At 45.8% G+C, this 17,057-nt stretch overlaps 1 protein-coding gene across 2 annotated transcripts in view; it reads right to left on the reverse strand.

Annotated features, from left to right (window-relative positions):
• The window catches only part of LOC138246129 (manganese-dependent ADP-ribose/CDP-alcohol diphosphatase-like), a 114,353-nt gene extending 105,580 nt beyond the window's left edge, over positions 1–8,773 (reverse strand). The window contains exons 1-3 of one of the 2 annotated variants that reach the window (XM_069200396.1): positions 8,696–8,773; positions 2,160–2,335; positions 1,514–1,695 (exon numbers count right to left, since the gene is read on the reverse strand). In XM_069200396.1, the coding sequence (XP_069056497.1) occupies positions 1,514–1,543 (30 nt within the window). In that variant the 5' untranslated portion in view covers positions 1,544–1,695; positions 2,160–2,335; positions 8,696–8,773. The remainder of the gene's footprint in view (positions 1–1,513; positions 1,696–2,159; positions 2,336–8,695) is intronic. The other variant, XM_069200397.1, reaches the window with a different exon arrangement.
• Positions 8,774–17,057: the final 8,284 nt, after the last annotated feature.

Consider the following 17,057-nt stretch of genomic DNA (forward strand, 5'->3'; position numbering starts at 1 on the left):
TGCACAAAAAGCAGTCCTTAGTGAGCAGAGCACCACAGAAGATGTAAAGGCAGCCGTCAAGACTCTTAAGGTCAATAATTCACCTCGCATGGACAGCTATTCAGGAGTTTTTATAAAGCCTTCAGCTCACTGATTGTCTCTTACTTACGCGGTCTTAACAGCTAAAATGGTGACTCTGACAATAATCTCACATCTCTCTGATCCATGAACAGGGGAAAGACTTGATGCACTGCAGCTCACACTGCCCAATTGCACTCGAAAATATAGATGTTAAAATCTTCACTATTGCCAAACACTGTTTGCAGCGAGAGGAAACCTGGAAAGGAGGCGGGGAAGGAATATGTTGTCCTGTTCAACAGCAGAGGAAACCCCCTGAACCCAGTCACAAGCGACCCTAAAGCCACAGAATATATACTAAGTTGAATAGCTTAGTTACAGTAAATAAAGATTTTGACTCAAGAGATGATGACATGTCCTACTAGTTTTATGCCGCAAAATATATTAGCCTACTGTGTGCCCTTGGAGGATATTGTATATCTTTGGGTGAATGGCTGGCTGATGCGATCTACCCCTTTCATACTGTCCACACTGCACTGTGTAACTGATGGATGAAACTCTGATGTGCAGATACAGCAACAGGGCCAGGTACTGATTGGCCAGCTGTTAACAGAAGACAACGTATTGTGTGTTTAAAAATTGCAAACTTTTTACATTGTCGCCGAGTGAAGTTCTCAATGTAAAAAAATAGAGATGTAATTTATATTTTCCATACCTGGTATCAATGCAGCAGCCAAGTGTATTTTTTTTGCAAACGAAATTCACCTGGACTGACAAACAAAATAGGTGTGATATCATACTTGTTAAAGTGGAACTTCAAACTTTGTTAATTTGAAATATTCCTACTCGCGCTTCCATTCATTTGTTCTTTGGAACAACGAATGCCTAATCCTGCCAGCTCTGATGAACAAAGACCTTCAAACAGTAAACCTAGACTACTTGAGCTACTGCCCGTGAACTTTAAGTCCAAGGTCAGCAACATAACGCTGCTTTTGGTAATATAATTTATGTACAGGGAAGCACTGTGAATCGCCCTGCCGGGGTCTAATTCTGCTCAGTGTGTACGCTTAATAGTTTTTTTACCCTTAAGTAAGTCTAGCTACATGTGAATGTATGATCAATAGTACTATGTATTACACAAACAGAACTATAGAAGACTAGTTTGACTTTTACTTGTGTCGGACATTTATTTTAGAATTGCATGAGCTACTAATGTGTCTCTAAAATTAAATGTCTGTCCTGATTGTTTGTCCTGAAATGTGGCCCTTTTTTCAAAATGTATTGGAATTTGAACTCTTCCAAACTACAGTCTTTTTCTTTGTCTTTTTTTAGGGTGGCCTGTCAATATATATGTGAACAATACACAATAAACACAGCCCCAACAATAGATTTACCTTGTACAATAATTAGGTTCTTAGAGTTTGATGCCTAGTTACACGTTTTATTGGTCATGTACCTGCTCACCACTGCTGTCAGGACTCTTCATGTTAACCCTCCAGAATTCATGAGCTGAAGGGTTCCCCAAACAGTTGATATGCACAGACCCAATAAGAGGCCAGATGTCTGTGATCCAACCCTCGACTTTGACCAACAGCCTAATGGAAAGCGGCAGTCACTTTTATACATGAGACTTCAATTCTGTAATAAAAAGAACTCCGTCAGAACATCAACCTGAAACACATATTTGTGAGAAACAGTGTATTTTACATTAGAAAAACTTTCTTTGCTATTTAACAAGACTGCTTGTGCTCTACACTGTAAAAAAGTGATGATATATTTTAGAGTCCAGTTCAGGTACCTGAATTCCGATATGGCACATCTAGTAACAATGCAAAACAGTTAATATATAAGTCAAGCTGCAGCCTCTCCAAATGAAACATGGGGCCTGATTTAGAGTTTGGTGGATGGGGTTACTCTGTCACAAACATGACGGATATCCAGTCCACCTTATTACGATTGCATTATGTTCTATGGTCATCGTAATACGGCGGAGGGGATATTCATCCTGTTTGTGAAGGAGTAACCCTTCAGGCAAACTCTAAATCAGGCCCACCGTGTTTCAACACAGTGGAAATGGTTCTTACTCGGTTGTTACCACTCACCTTGCTTCCCATAAGGGATCTTCTTCACCACTGTTTTACACAGACTTCAAAAGTGGGTCAGCCCAGTACTGCTGATGGGATCGCCAGTGCTTAATTTGAGGCAGTGGTTGCCAGTGGGGACACAGGCTCTTATTTTTGGGGACCGTCACTTATCTTACTGCAGCTCACATTGACTACTAGCGAAAGGAAAAAAAACACAAATTGGAAAGACAGAGGAAGAGAAAGACGGAAAAGCTGTCACAAAGGAGAAAGCAGGAACCGGCAACAGTGAGGCAACAGTGAGACAGATCATGTGCCACTCAACACATCATGGGGCATCACCCCAGCATCACTGGGTCACTTAAAACATTACTCTTTGGCACATCACCACATGCAGTGTCGCACTCCCATGCCATCATCCATTCACTCGCAATCACTCAAAACTCCATACGTTCAGCTTCATGCAACACCAGACATCCACTTGAAAAACATGCCGTCCACATACACTATACCACTTACACCACCAAACGTCTCATTCACTACACCATTCCCCACAACTATTACCATGTGTCCTCTACATCCATTAGCATATAACCTACCCACCATTTAATCAATCCATTCCCTTTTAGTCTCTTTGAGTATTCACCCACAGATGTGCTGCTACACCAGTTATGCCCACGCCCATCAGTAACACTCACCATAATCACGTCATTTACAAAGAAAAGAGTGCAAACAGGCAATGGTATCTTGCAACGACCCATGAACATCTGCAAGATTTCTATCTCCTCCATCCATTCGTGGTCAGTCTGTGAGGAAATGGGCAGCCAGTGAAAGGGATATTGTGCATGGGTTTCCTGAAGCCAATCAGAAGGTGTAACAACAGATTAGCCTGATGCTTTGTCATGTCTGATTGGCTGTCACCAGTCAAAAGGAAACGGTCTATGGATAGACTATGTTGATTGGCATACCTTTGAACCTATTCAGAATAGCAATGGGCGTCAGTCCAGGAGAGCACGAACTCCCTGACCAGTGTTTTTCTAATGTTCAAGCCAGGAATGTGCTATTGTTTTTCTAGTTCGCTACTGTAAAGCCGTTGGATGTGGTTCCTGTAGACACTAGATACTACAAACTAAATTTAAAAAGCTAGATTTTGCCTACAACTACTCCCAAGATCATCCAGGAGAAATTTAGCCCCTTCATGAGTTCAGCATGAAATAACCATCATACTGTAGTATTATCACCCCATTAAAGTAATTGCAACACCATCCTGGCATAGTCATTGTGATCACTTTAGAGGCATGTCATTTGAGTATTTCAACCTATGCACATACTTGAGGATGGTGTGGGATGATATCACAAGAACATTACTGGAGTAACCCAGCTGAAGTCATCAAATAACTCCAGGAAGCTATTCCTTTGTGTCTTGGGGTTACAAATGTCACTCAGTTCAGTCACATATTTAATGTACCAAAATGACCACTTCCCAATGTCCAATATTCATTTTTAATTTTGAAGAACTGTTTTAATTTGTTACACAGCGTTTGTTGCACGATTTATATGTCAAAAATGTTGCTTGCTTGTGCTCTGGCAGATTTAGTCAAACTATACCACCAGCTTGGCGTTTCCTATGAATTTGATTGCCTGCCCACTACAAGTTGGTGATGGCGATCTCTAGTTCTTAATTTGTAAATTAATGAGTCCTGGTGCCCAAAACTCTGCGCTGAAGCCTGAGCTGGTGCAATTTGGTATTGGCAAACCTAATACAAAGGCTTTGTAGTCTTGAGTCCACCTTACACCTCATTTAATCTACTGCGAAAGACTCCCTGCCCCTCTGTCTCACTGCTACCGCCGCCCGCCAAGCTTGTAATGACCCCCATAGTGTCCTATTCCTAGCTGGGAAAATACAATTTAGGTATGGTTCACAGGAGGTTGAAGGTTTAATATCCAAAAACAAATTAGTTAGCAACCGCATTTGACCCAAGAGGCCATGATGTCTCCCCACTAACACTCTTTGATGTACTTTATACTCTCTCTGGTCATTAAGCCAGGGTCATCCCAATACTATGGGCACCCAGAATCTTTTAGAGATGTAGCTATCCAGCCAAACAAGTGACACTGACCCTTCTACAGCAAGAATATGAATGAGTGCGTTTTGATAGGTCTCTAGGTGTTTGCTTGTCCACAGCTAATCCAATACAGGGCTAGCTTGAAGGACGTCTCAAAAGCAATAATACATAACTTCAGTTCCGTCCTTAATGACCTCCATTTGTGTCCCTGGGCAAGGTGCCAGAGATGTTTCAGGAGTGTGTTCTTGACCTTTTGTAAGTTGTGTCTTCCTGTAGCCCATGGGTCTTCAAACTGAAGGGGCCTCAGGAGATCCCGGAGGGTGCCAGGCTATGGCCAAAAGAAACATTATGCTGCTAACACCTTTGTTTTAAACTGAAAACAAATTAGCTGCAGTAAACCGCTCTGAAATGGGCCATCACTAACATCTTTTGTCATTTATATCCAAGTTGAGACTAATGACCTGATTATGACCTTAGCGGATGGAATACTCCATCACAAACGTGATGGAAATCCTGCCCACCGTTTTACAAGTTCCATACGATATGATGGAACTTGTAATATGGTGGATGGGATATTTGTCATGTTTGTGATGGAGTTTGCCATCCGCCAAGGTAATAATTAGGCCCTAGGCGTGAAAAGGAAAGTGACTCCAAATACTCTTCAAAACCCTCACTTCTAATAATCACAAAGTGAGTAATGTTACATGTTAGTAAGGCCTGTCTGTCTAGAATAGTATGCTTGGCATCATGTATTTGATTGCATTTTTGAAACGGTAAAATAACTTAATTACAATGCTTAAATAAGTCTACACATATTTAAACATTGCCAGTTTATTGAATAATTATGAACAATTGGGACGGGAGATATTTTTTTGCCACTGGGGAGGGGGTGCAGCATTAAAAAGTTTGAAGACCACTGCTGTGCATAGGAGCCAGTCGCCATAGCCCTGAATCTGTTAGCATTTATTGCTGATTCTTCTGATTTTGTGCCAAAGATGTTTCCAAAACGTATGACTGTGTCTGTACAATAATTCATTAATGTGTCACTTTGTGCCAGTTGTTTGACCCAGGTCACCTCGTCTATAAGCATACTGAGATAATCAAGCTGCTCCGTGGGTCTTGAAAGTAGTATTTAACATAGTCATCATATTTAATTGCATAAATTGTGTTTTCGTAGTATTGATAATAAGTTTTTTGAGATGTGTATAATTTTCAAAACCTTGGAGAAATCTATGTACAGCCCTTTTGGCCTGTGAAACGAGTACTGAGTTGTCTGCAAATGGAAGTATAGGAAGCTGGACATTGCCTATCTTCGGCACGTCCAGGTTCATGTCGGTGAGACTCTTGGCAACATCATTGATAAAAGATTGAACAACATGGGTGCAAGAACACAACCTTGTACTCCCAGTTGGATGTTAAACTGAGGTGTACATTCGCCCCTTGGGCAATATCTCACCTGTGTCTTGCTCCCAGGATACAATTGCTGTATTGCTGAGATGACTTTAACCAGTACACCATTGTCCTTAAAGTTGTCCATAGTAAACTTCTGTTCACTGAATCAAAGGCCATATTCAGGTCAATAAAGGCCAGGTACACTGTAAACTTCCTTAATTGCGGTGTATTTTAAACATGTAAGTAAAACCTCACAGCTTGATCTACAGTCCCAACTGCTTTCTAAAATTAAGTTTTGAGACCGGAAAATATATAGTTTTCCCCGATTCCGTTCTAAATGAAAAATAAGCTTACTGTATATTTTTCCAGTTCTATCTATTAATGAGATTGTTCTATAATTACCCGGATCACTACGAGGCCCCTATTTATTAATGGGTAATATAATGGCTAATTTCCAACATGTGGGTAGTTCATCGTGTGTCCAAACTGCATTAAAAGCTGATCTCTATTTTGGGGTCCACAATGAAGGATTATTTAAAAAAAAACGTATGATGGCACCTTATCTGAGCCTGGGCCTTTACGTGGCCTTTGGGACAGAAAATCAGCTTGGGCCTACTTCTTGGTGAATTCCTGAAGTGATGAGCTCTGGTGAAACCTCAGTTAGCCAGTCACACTACCTAAAATTTGTCTGGGTCATTGTCAGAATAATCATATACATTACTTCATAAGTTGGTTGCCCCTGATCTGATTTCGACTCTGCGGGCATATTGCCCTTTTCCTGATGCTTTCTGGAAAAATGCTCCGTCCAATCTGTCTAAGTTAATTACCGATTCCAAGTGCCCTTTCAGAGTTACGCAACCACATTTAATTAGGTTCCAGAACCTCTTAGTGTTTTTTTGATGAACAATTGAACTGTGTGTGGAGAGTGATGGGTGGAGCGAGTGTTGTGACTGACATAATGAAAGTGATGTTAATTCAATGTGTGTGATGCATGAGTGATTTTAGTGAGTAGTATCGCCTTGTGTAAATGGCAGAAGACATGCATCTGTTGTAAGCGGCCAAAAACCTGCGACGCCTCCAACGCATCCAGAACGCCTCTGCCCGGCTGATCCTCAACGTACCCCGCTGCAGCCACATCTCCCACCACCTGAGAGACCTTCACTGGCTCCCTGTAGACAAGCGGATCACATTCAAGCTCCTCACCCACGCACACAAGGCACTCCACAACACCGGACCAGCCTACCTGAACAACAGACTCAGCTTCTACACCCTCACCCGTCAGCTCCGCTCCACAAACCCCCCCCTCGCTGTCGTTCCCCGCATCCAACGAAAGACCTCCGGCGGCAGATCTTTCTCCTACCTCGCTGCCAAGACCTGGAACACCCTCCCGACCAACCTACGGCAGATCCAAGACCTACTCACCTTCAGAAGACTCCTCAAGACCTGGCTCTTCGATCAGTAGCAGCCCCACAGCCACCCCACCATCATTATATTTACCTCTAGTTTCATAAAACCTTTTTCATCCATCCTGTGGAAGGACCACCCTCGGTACCCTGCCTGCTGTAAGCTTTTGTCAATCACCTTTTCCTTTGTCATCCACAAGACTGCTCAGTAAGGTAAATATTATCTGCTGTCATCTAGCAATCTGCAGCGCACGAGCTTAAATCCCTGCAATGACAACTCAGTCTTCCATCTGAGGTCTGTAAACTTTTTAGGAATGTAATAGTAACACCTTTTATTTAATACACCTAGAAATGATAGTAAATGTGGTATGATGAGAGTTATAAAAGTTAAGTTATTTTTAATGTTGGGTCTCCATTGCTTAGTATCACACGAACCAATCAGATCCACCACCCATCTCATCTCGCGTTCTTTGCCTCTTGCGACTGAGGGTTTCATTCACTTGTCTTGAATCACATGCCGGAGGGAGTTACATGCTCTTAAAAAGGGTGCTTTGGTGGTTGGCCAAGTGAATTTCCTAGCAGAAAAACTGATAAGCACCCCCCAAAAAAAAGAAGTCCAATGGCAGAGTAAAGTAGTGAGCGGGAGGAGATACAGAATGACAGAAAGAAGGAAGTAATACGACTGGAAACCTGAAGAAAAAAACAAAGAACTTAAAGACATCCACTCTTCAGGTAGTGGAAAGAGTACTGGACGGCCGGTTGTGGGCTATGCGATGCTGGAGTTCCGAACCTATATGCCTTCACATGTGCCCGTACAGACGATTAAAGATGTATACCTCACACTGCGTAATAAAGCTTCATGTATCTAAATAATAATAAAATTAAAAAGACAAGGGACCGCCAGGTAGGCTTTCGGATACAGTAACAGGGCTTTGTGATAAGTGCCTGCGAGTGTGACATCAGAATGTTATGGTAACCACAATAAATCATCGTGAAATTGCCCTAGTGCTTAAAGGCGTTTACATAAGGATTCCTGACTTTAAAATGACATCGTAGCACCATCTTCACTTCTCATAAATGTCTAACCTTATTTGTGGATTCTAAGACCGGGTGAAATTGTATTTATTAATGAGATAAAGGCATTTTAATGGGCGCAGCAGTCATTCTACTCTGATCTCATTAAGTGGTTATTTTTCAAAGAATAGCTCAAATAGGACAAGTGATGTATTTATGTCTAGATTTTGTCATCAATGCTTTTTGATAAATGGTAGCAAAGCATAGTAGGTCAACACGCGTTTACATGGCTGTTTCTGAATTAAAAAAAAGGAAATGCATTATTTACAAAAAAATGAAACACGACTGCCGCTCACAGTATTATTTTTCAGTACAGAATGCACAAGTAACTGCTGAAGGAGAGCCTCTCACTTCCGCCTCCTAGATAAAGTGTATTCCTTCGATGGCTTGGAAAGACAAGGTCCTTCACCCAGAATAAAGCCCACACCATGTATGGGAGGAGCTAGGCTTAGGGAGGCAGACGTCCGTGCCCATTTTTTCCAAAATAAGACCCTAAAACTAATCAGGGAGAGGCGCCTCTCGCAATAAATTGCACTCATGCAGCCACCAATGACCTGAGGCGAGATGGGAATGCGAATTTACCTCTCCCAAAGAAAATACCGATAGGGCAAATGCAACCCACCCTCTTTCACTTGTCCTACTCCGCCCGGTAACAGCTGGTATTATTCGCCGGCATCGTTATGTACAGTCTGCGTTGCTGAGACACTATGAAAAAGAAGACATGGAAAGAGGACTACCCACCCTCAGTAGAACCTGTAGTTTAGCGGCCATCTTAAAACGGTGACCACCAAAGAGTATAACATTTTCTACCATTCGCAATAATCATTTTCAATTCTATTAAGGACTCGAAGGCGAAGATTATGCTTCTCTCTCTTTATTCTTTATTTTTAGCAGCCAATCAAATGTACACTTTTAAAACACTACCTTTCCTATGACCACCCATAGTCCCATTCCCAACACAGAAGCCACAGCCCTATACGGCCTCCATTCAGCTTTTTCTTGTTTTGCCTCAACAGCAGCAAAATAGTCAATACGTCCAAGACCCTAAAACGAAAGGATCAGCAACAATAGAAACCAGAAACAGACTCAACAGGAGCTTGACTCCAAGATGCTGTATCCAAGAAATTCAAAGTTCTCTATCTGTGAGTAGCAGCAGTGTGAAAAAGGTCATCCCACCAGTAACCAAGATTCCACCAAAGAATACTTCCAGAAAGTTGGAAATCTAGCACAGTAATAATCACTTATCCTCGTTTCCTAGGAAAGGAGTTAAAGCACCAAAGCTATAAACACTGGCCCATATGTCAGAACACATAATGAAACAATCAATAATGTCCGGAAGGGGAACAAATATGTACATCATATAAATTATTCAATTACATATGTGTGCAAATAACCAGGTGGGATGATCCTCGCCTCCGTGTCCTTAATAGAAATTAAAATTCTTGTGGCGAATATTATAAATATTTTTATTCCATGTCAGGACCTTAGGCCCTCATTATGCTTGTTTATAGCTGAGTCACCACCACAGCAGCAAATCAACAATCGGCTTGCAATAGAATTACTTAAATGTGGATTCTGACAACCAATGTGCCACTCTTAGATGTCATCCAAACTGGAACCTAAAGTAAATGATTTTGAAGCCATCGCCCCTCTAGCGGAGTGGGCGCCAAAAAAAGAGGTATCAGTTCCGGCCTCAGACAGTAACCAACGCATCCACTTAGCTAAAGTGGCGGCTGTTACAGGTCTAAAACACTTCTGTAAAACAATTGACCTGTCATATCTGCACGAAACACAGCTATCCGCACCTCATAAGTCTTTAGGCATTGTATCATGCAAAGCTTAGAGTTTTCAGAAGTAAGATACTGACCTGGAATTGCATTTTGTCTGTAGCGAAATAGAAAAGGTAATGTCTTCAAACGAAAAAACTCTTCCTGCTAGATCTAGGGCGTGCATGTCAGGCACTTGTTCACACCAAATTAGACATAAGAGCACAGTTCATTTAGCCGACAATTGTTTCCTTGATAGATGTTTATTATCAGGCCAAGACTCTAAGAACCGCAGGGCTACATTAACGCTCTATAAAACAGACTACTTTGGTTGTGAGGAGGTTTTACCTTCCAAATATAAGCTTGTGTTACCCAGAGTGGATTCACTAAGATTAAGTCTGCCTTCTGGAGTCTCAACTGTGCAAGAACCATGGGAAACATCAAGAAAGGATGGTCAGTGCATTGCTCTGCCTCCTCTGGCTCCACTCTGAAAGTAGAGCCCTTTCCCTGAATCCTCTGAACTCCTGACCCCTGTCAGGAGTTCGAGGCCCTCCTCCACCCGCAGGCTTCTGCCTGTGCCTCATCCCTGGTGTCTAGTGGGAGAGCTCTGCTTTCCTACTAGGCTACCTTCTGCGTCTCTCCTCCTTTTGCTTTGCTTTCCTCTCTGCTCTTCTTCACTTCTGTCCCTTAGTGCTCCTTTTCCTCGAATCTCTCTCACTCTGCTCTCTCTCTCTCACTTTTGTTCTCCCCCGCCGCTGCTGCCCCCGCGGCTCCACCCCCTTTTTCGGCCCGCCCCCTTTTTCATGCTGTTTTTCATCCCCCTCCCGCCTCCTAGCTGTCCTCTCCTCCCCCCACCTCCCTACTTAATGGCGGCCGCTGCATGGTAGGGTGAGCAATACCACTGACCTGGTCAGTGCATTGCTTTGCCTCCCGTGGCTCTACCCTGTAAGTAGAGCCCTTTCCCTAGCTCTTCTGAACTCCTGACCCCTGTCAGCAGTTCGAGGCCCTCCTCCACCCACAGGCTTCTTCCTGCGCCTCATCCCTGGTGTCTAGTGGGTGAGCTCTGCTTCCCTACTAGCTACCTTCTGCCTCTCTCCTCCTTTTGCTTTGCTTTCTGCTTCACTATTGTCCCTTCGTGTTCCTTTTCCTCGTTTCTATCTCACTCTGCTCTCTTTCTCACTATCGCTCTCCCCCGCCGCTGCTGCCCCCACGACTCCGCCCCTTCTTGGCTCTGCCCCCTTTACAACCCGCCCCCTTTTTTGTGCATTTTTTCATCCCCTTCCAGCCTCTCAGCTGTCCTCTCCTCCCCTCCACCTCCCTACTTAATGGTGGCCACGCACAGCGGGTGCGCTGCTGGTGCGCTGCTGGTGCGCTAAAGGCAAGCCTGTCTGCACGTGTCCGCACCTGGACCGTGGCCAGTGACAGAACCCCTGGCCGCCGTCCCCACCACCGCTGCCACGCACGTCTTCACTACGACGCCACCACCCTCTGCGCCCTCAACACCAGCCACCCACCCGGCTGCCTTCAAGCCTTCCCTCAGACCACCTGCGGACCCTTCTCCTGCCGGAACCGCACCTTCACCAGCCTCTACGCCAATGACCCACCCACCAAGGCAGGATGCAACCTTCTCAGATGTATCCTCCTCAACACCCGCTCCGTCCACAAGCATGCAGTAGAGCTATGGAATCTACTTGACTCAACCTCCCCAGATGTCGCCTTCCTGACTGAGACCTGGATGAACCCCTCCTCAGCGCCTGACATTGCCATAGCCACCCCGTACGGCTACAAGATGACCCGCAGGGACCGCTCCAACAAACCAGGAGGAGGCATCACCATCATCCAGAAGAACACCCTCAGGATCACGACCAACACTGAAGACACCCTCAGCACCGCCAAACAACTGCACTTCCAAATCCACACTGATCAAACACCACCCTCCGAGGGACCCTTGTCTACAGGCACCCGGGTCCACGACAGCAGTTCAGCAACTTCATGACCGACATCATCAGCACGTACGCTCTCGCATCCACTGACTGCATATTCCTTGGAGACTTAAACTTCCACCTCGAGAACACCTACAACAAACCGCCACCCTGCTCGCCAGCCTCGGCCTCAAACAGCTCGTCACAATACCAACCCACTCCGCAGGACACACACTCGACCCTATTTTCTCCGCCAGCAATCACGTCTCTTTCAGCCACACCACCGAACTCCACTGGACCGACCACCGCTGCATCCACTTCTCCTTCAAGAAACCCACAACACACCACCACCCACAACGTATCCCCCATCGCAGTTGGAACAAGGTCACCGAAGACCAACTTATCGCAACCTTCTCCCAGAACCCACCCATCGACACCACAGACACTGATGCAGCTTCCCGCAACTTCCGGCAATGGGTCAACACTTAGGCCAATGCTCTCACCCCAATCAAGAATCCCTCCAACAGACGCACTGAGAGAAACGCCTTCTGGTTTACCGCCGACCTCCAAGAATCTAAGCAAAGCTGCCAAAGACTCGAAAAAAAGTGGCGCCAAGATCAGACTCTGGACAACCTCACAGCCTTCAAAAACACCATCCGCAGACACCACCAACTCATCCGAGCCGCCAAGAGAACCGCCTTCAAAGACCGAATACCAACAACGCACACAGCCACAAGGAGCTCTTCATCGTCGTGAAGGAACTCTCCAACCCCAGCTCCAACGCCAACCACATCCCGCCATCCCAAGACCTCAGTGACTCCCTAGCCTCCTACTTCCATGGCAAGATTGCAGACATCCATGACCGCTTCAGCACCAGACCCCCCGGCAACCACCAACACCACAGATTCACCTCCGACCAACCTCCTGCTCTCCTGGACCCCATCAATGACAAAACACCACCATCGAAATCATGAACACCATCCACTCCGGCTCTCCATCTGACCCCTGCCCTCACCACACCCTCAACAAAGCAAGCTCGGTCATCGCACCCCAACTACGGAAGATCATCAACAGCTCCTTCGAGTCCGCCACTTTCCCAGAGAGCCTGTAAACACGCTAAGATCAACGCCTTCCTAAAAAAAAAACAAGGTGGACCCAAAGGACCTCAAGAACTTCCGGCCTATCTCCTTGCTCCCCTTCCCAGCAAAAGTCACAGAGAAGGCTGTCAACAAACAACTAACCCGCTTCCTCGAGGAGAACCGCGCCCTGGACCCTTCCCGATCCGGATTCCGCAGCAACCACAGCACCGAAACTGCCCTCATAGCCGCCACCGACGACATCAGAACTATACTGGATAGCGGCAAAACCGTGGCCCTCATCCTCCTGGACCTCTCGGCCACGTTTGACAACATCTGCCACCACACCCTACGCTCACGCCTCAACAATGCTGGAATCCATGACAGAGCCCTGGACTGAGTCACCTCCTTTCTCACCAGCAGAACCCAGAGAGTCCGCCTCCCCCCATTCCGCTCGGAGGCCACCGACCATCTTCAACGTCTACATGTCCCCGCTCGCTAACATCGCCCGATCCCACAGCCTCAACATCATCTCATACGCCAATGCCACCCAGCTGATCCTCTCCCTTACCAAGGACTCCACCAAGAGCTACCTCCACAAAGGAATAAAGGCCATCGCCGAATGGATGAAGAGCAGCTGCCTCAAACTCAATTCCAACAAGATGGAAGTCCTCATCTTTGGCTCCACCCCCTCCGCATGGGATGACTCCTGGTGGCCTGCCACTCTCGGAACCACTCCGACTCCCGCCGACCACGCATGTAACCTAGGATTCATCTTGGAACCCTTACTATCCATGACCCAGCAAGTCCTCCTCCCGCTTCAACACCCTCTGCATGCTCCGAAAGATCTAAAAATGGATACCCACCGAAACCAGAACAGTCACCCAAGCCCTCGTAAGCAGCAAGCTGGACTACAGCAATGTCCTCTACGCAGGAACGACGGCCAAACTCCAGAAGAGGCTGCAACGCATCCAGAACGCCTCTGCACGCCTCATCCTGGACATTCTCCACCACTGCCACATCACAGAGCACCTGAAAAACCTGCACTGGCTCCTAGTCAACAAGAGAATCACCTTCAAACTCCTCACCCATGCTCACAAACCACTGCACAACACCGGATCAGAATACCTCAACAGAGAACTCTCCTTCTACACCACAACCCGCATCTCCATTCCGCCGACCTCGCCCTCGCAACCGTCCCACGCATCCTCAGAACTACAACCGGCGGTAGATCATTCTCGCACCTCACTGCCAAAACATGAAACACTCTTCCCACCCACATGCACCAGACCAAAGACCTCCTTACCTTCAGGAAACTTCTCAAGACCTGGCTGGTCGAGCAGTAGCAGCATCTTCCCCCCCTTCATTCCCCTCCCCTCCTCAGCGCCTTGAGACCCTTATGGGTGAGTAGTGCGCTTTAAAAATTCCTGATTGATTGAAAGGCATAGCTCAGGAAGGGGGATTGTTAGAAATGGGGTCTCTAGTTGGCAGAGGTATATACCTTTGTCCAAGTAGGGACCACAATCCTAGTCAGAGTAAGTCACACACAATCCAAATTATCCTGTGCCCACACTCTGGTAGCTTGGCACTGAGCAGTCAGACTTAACTTAGAAGGCAATGTGTAAAGTATTTGTGCAATAAATCCTGCAATAACACAGTGAAAACACCACAAAAATACACCACGCAGGTTTAGAAAAATATAAGATATTTATCTGAGTGAATTAAGGTCGAAACGATCAAGATTTGATAAGTACAAGTTGAAATATGACTTTTGTAATGATAAGAACATTCTTAATTCTTTAAAAAGCAACAAGTGTCTCTTGCAAAAACAAAGTACCTGGTATGCGTCAAAAGTACACGCATGTAGACCACAGAGGAGGGTATGTGAGGAAAATGAGGGGTGTGCGTCAGATTTCCGGGCGCACACAGATGATACGTGGATTATTTTCCACGCAGCAAGGACTCCGGCACATAGGCCTGAATCTTCTTTGCGATGCGGGTTTTTTTGATGCCCATGGACGATGCGTGGAAATCCTGGGCATGCAGGACAAAGTTACAGGTGCTCCGTCGATCCGGTGAGTGATGCGTCAGAGTTTCTGTCGCATGGCAAGCGCTGCGTTGATTCTTCCCACAGGAAGTAGGGCTGTGTCATTCCAGCGCGGCGATGCGTCGAGCCAGTGGGCTGTGCGTCGAAGTTCCGGTTGCAACGCTGGCCCTGCATCGATCTCCACTCAGGGAGCTGGGCTGCGTCGTTCCGGTTCAGCGATACGGTGATTCTTTCACGGCTAGGCAGGCTGTGCTTCGATTCCGGCATGCTGTGTGTTGTTTTTTGCTGCACAAGGAGTTCCTTTGCAGAGATGAAGTCAATTTGGCCTGTAGACTTCAGGAAACAGGAGGCAAGCTCAATCCAAGTCCTTGGAGAGCACTTCTCAGGAGAGCCAGAGGACAGCAAGGTGGCAGGGCAACAGCAAGGCAGCAGTCCTTCACAGCAGAGCAGTCCAGGTGAGTCCTTTGGGCAGTCAGGCAGCTCCTCTTGGCAAGATGCAGGATCTGGTTCAGAGTATCTGTCCCAGGAAGTGTCTAAGTTGGTAGGGTCAGGGACCCAGTTTATATACCCAAAAGAGCCTTTGAAGTGGGGGAGACTTCAAAGAGTGGTTTTGAAGTGCAAAAGATCCCCTTTCAGTACAACCCTGAATGCCAGGGTCCCAGTAGGGGTTTAAGCATTCCATTGTGTGAGGGCAGGCCTCTGTCCTTTGTAATTTAAGAGTTGGGCCCTCTGCCCTTCCAGCCCAGGAAGACCCATTCAGTATGGAGATTTGTGCAGGTGTGACTGAGCATCCTATGTTTGTGGTTGTCTGGGTGAAATACACAAGGGAGCTGTCAACGAGCCAAGCCCAGCCCAGACGTGAATTGGAGACAGGCTGTAAGGCACAGAAGGATATAAGTGCAGAGAAATGCTCACTTTCTAAAAGTAGCATTTCTAAAATAGTAATATAAAATCCAACCTCACTAATAAGTAGGATTTTGTATTACCATTCTGGCTATACTAAATATGACCTGTCTACCCCTTTCTGATCAGAACCTAGGGCCAGATGTAGCAAAGGTTTTTACCCATTCTGTGTCTATGGGAAAAAGTGTTTGTACATATGGCCCCTACTGTAGTGAATCCTAGTTTGTTTTAATGGGATAACATTAGTTAGCTTAGCCTCTGGCTTGCAGACTCATGCCCCCGTCACCTAGTGACTTTTAACCTACTTAGCTTGCTCCGTTTTAGCCCATTTAATTATTTGATTCTTCTAAGATGGCTGCCTTGTTTATAGTTAGGCCACTTGTTATGCTTTGCATTATCAGTGCCACCGCGCTAAGGCGTCAAGATCAAGCAACAAGGACAAACAAATCAGTAGGGGTTCACACTTCGGGATTTTCCCTCTCTATACTTTCGAGGGATTGTTTATATTAATTGCCGTCCCAAGCATGTCTGTTATCTATTGTTTGGGAACACACCTACGTCAGGGGTCCTGGTAGATCTGTATAAATACATCGCACTTTAGACAGATAATCAGAGGGATTCCGACCAGAGGGCATCGCCACCATCGCTGATACCAATGCTACAGTCGTCTTGACGCTGACCCAGCCTTCGTGTCCCTGCGGAGTCTGAGATAGAGACCTCATTCCAAGGTAACAAGGGTTGGGGGCTCCTCTCATGGACATGGCATTGGCAGATTAGGTATGGCAAACCCAGCTCTCCTTTAGGTAGGAGGTTAGGCCTCTCACATTAGGGTATTAGGGCATATTACATCGCGTATGTCTTTTCTATGCATTGCAAGATGGTGGGGGTCTTTGTAATAATGACTCTCGTTTTCACAATTCTGTTTCTTGCATTATTCATTATCCTGATCATTGCAGCCCATGCAACCTATCGCAAAATGCAGTTATTTTAAATAAAAACTATTGAAACTGTACTGCATCTTTGTCATTGCCTGTGTTTGTATGAGACATGATATATCTGTGAGAAAGGGGTAATCTCCGTTTAAACCTGAGATGTCTTATTCTCGAGTCCATGCGTGAAGGCTGCCACAAATCACCTTTTACTATTATGTTTCTAGTGAGGTTCTGCTAGTGAGCCGGTAAGGTTGGGACAACAGTTGCGACTCGTTGTAGGATAGGCATAGTCGCCTACAAACAAAAGTACTGTTATCCTTTAACCAGAAGTCTTGCCC

Source organism: Pleurodeles waltl, chromosome 7, assembly GCF_031143425.1.
Source record: "Pleurodeles waltl isolate 20211129_DDA chromosome 7, aPleWal1.hap1.20221129, whole genome shotgun sequence".
Lineage (NCBI taxonomy): Eukaryota > Metazoa > Chordata > Amphibia > Caudata > Salamandridae > Pleurodeles > Pleurodeles waltl.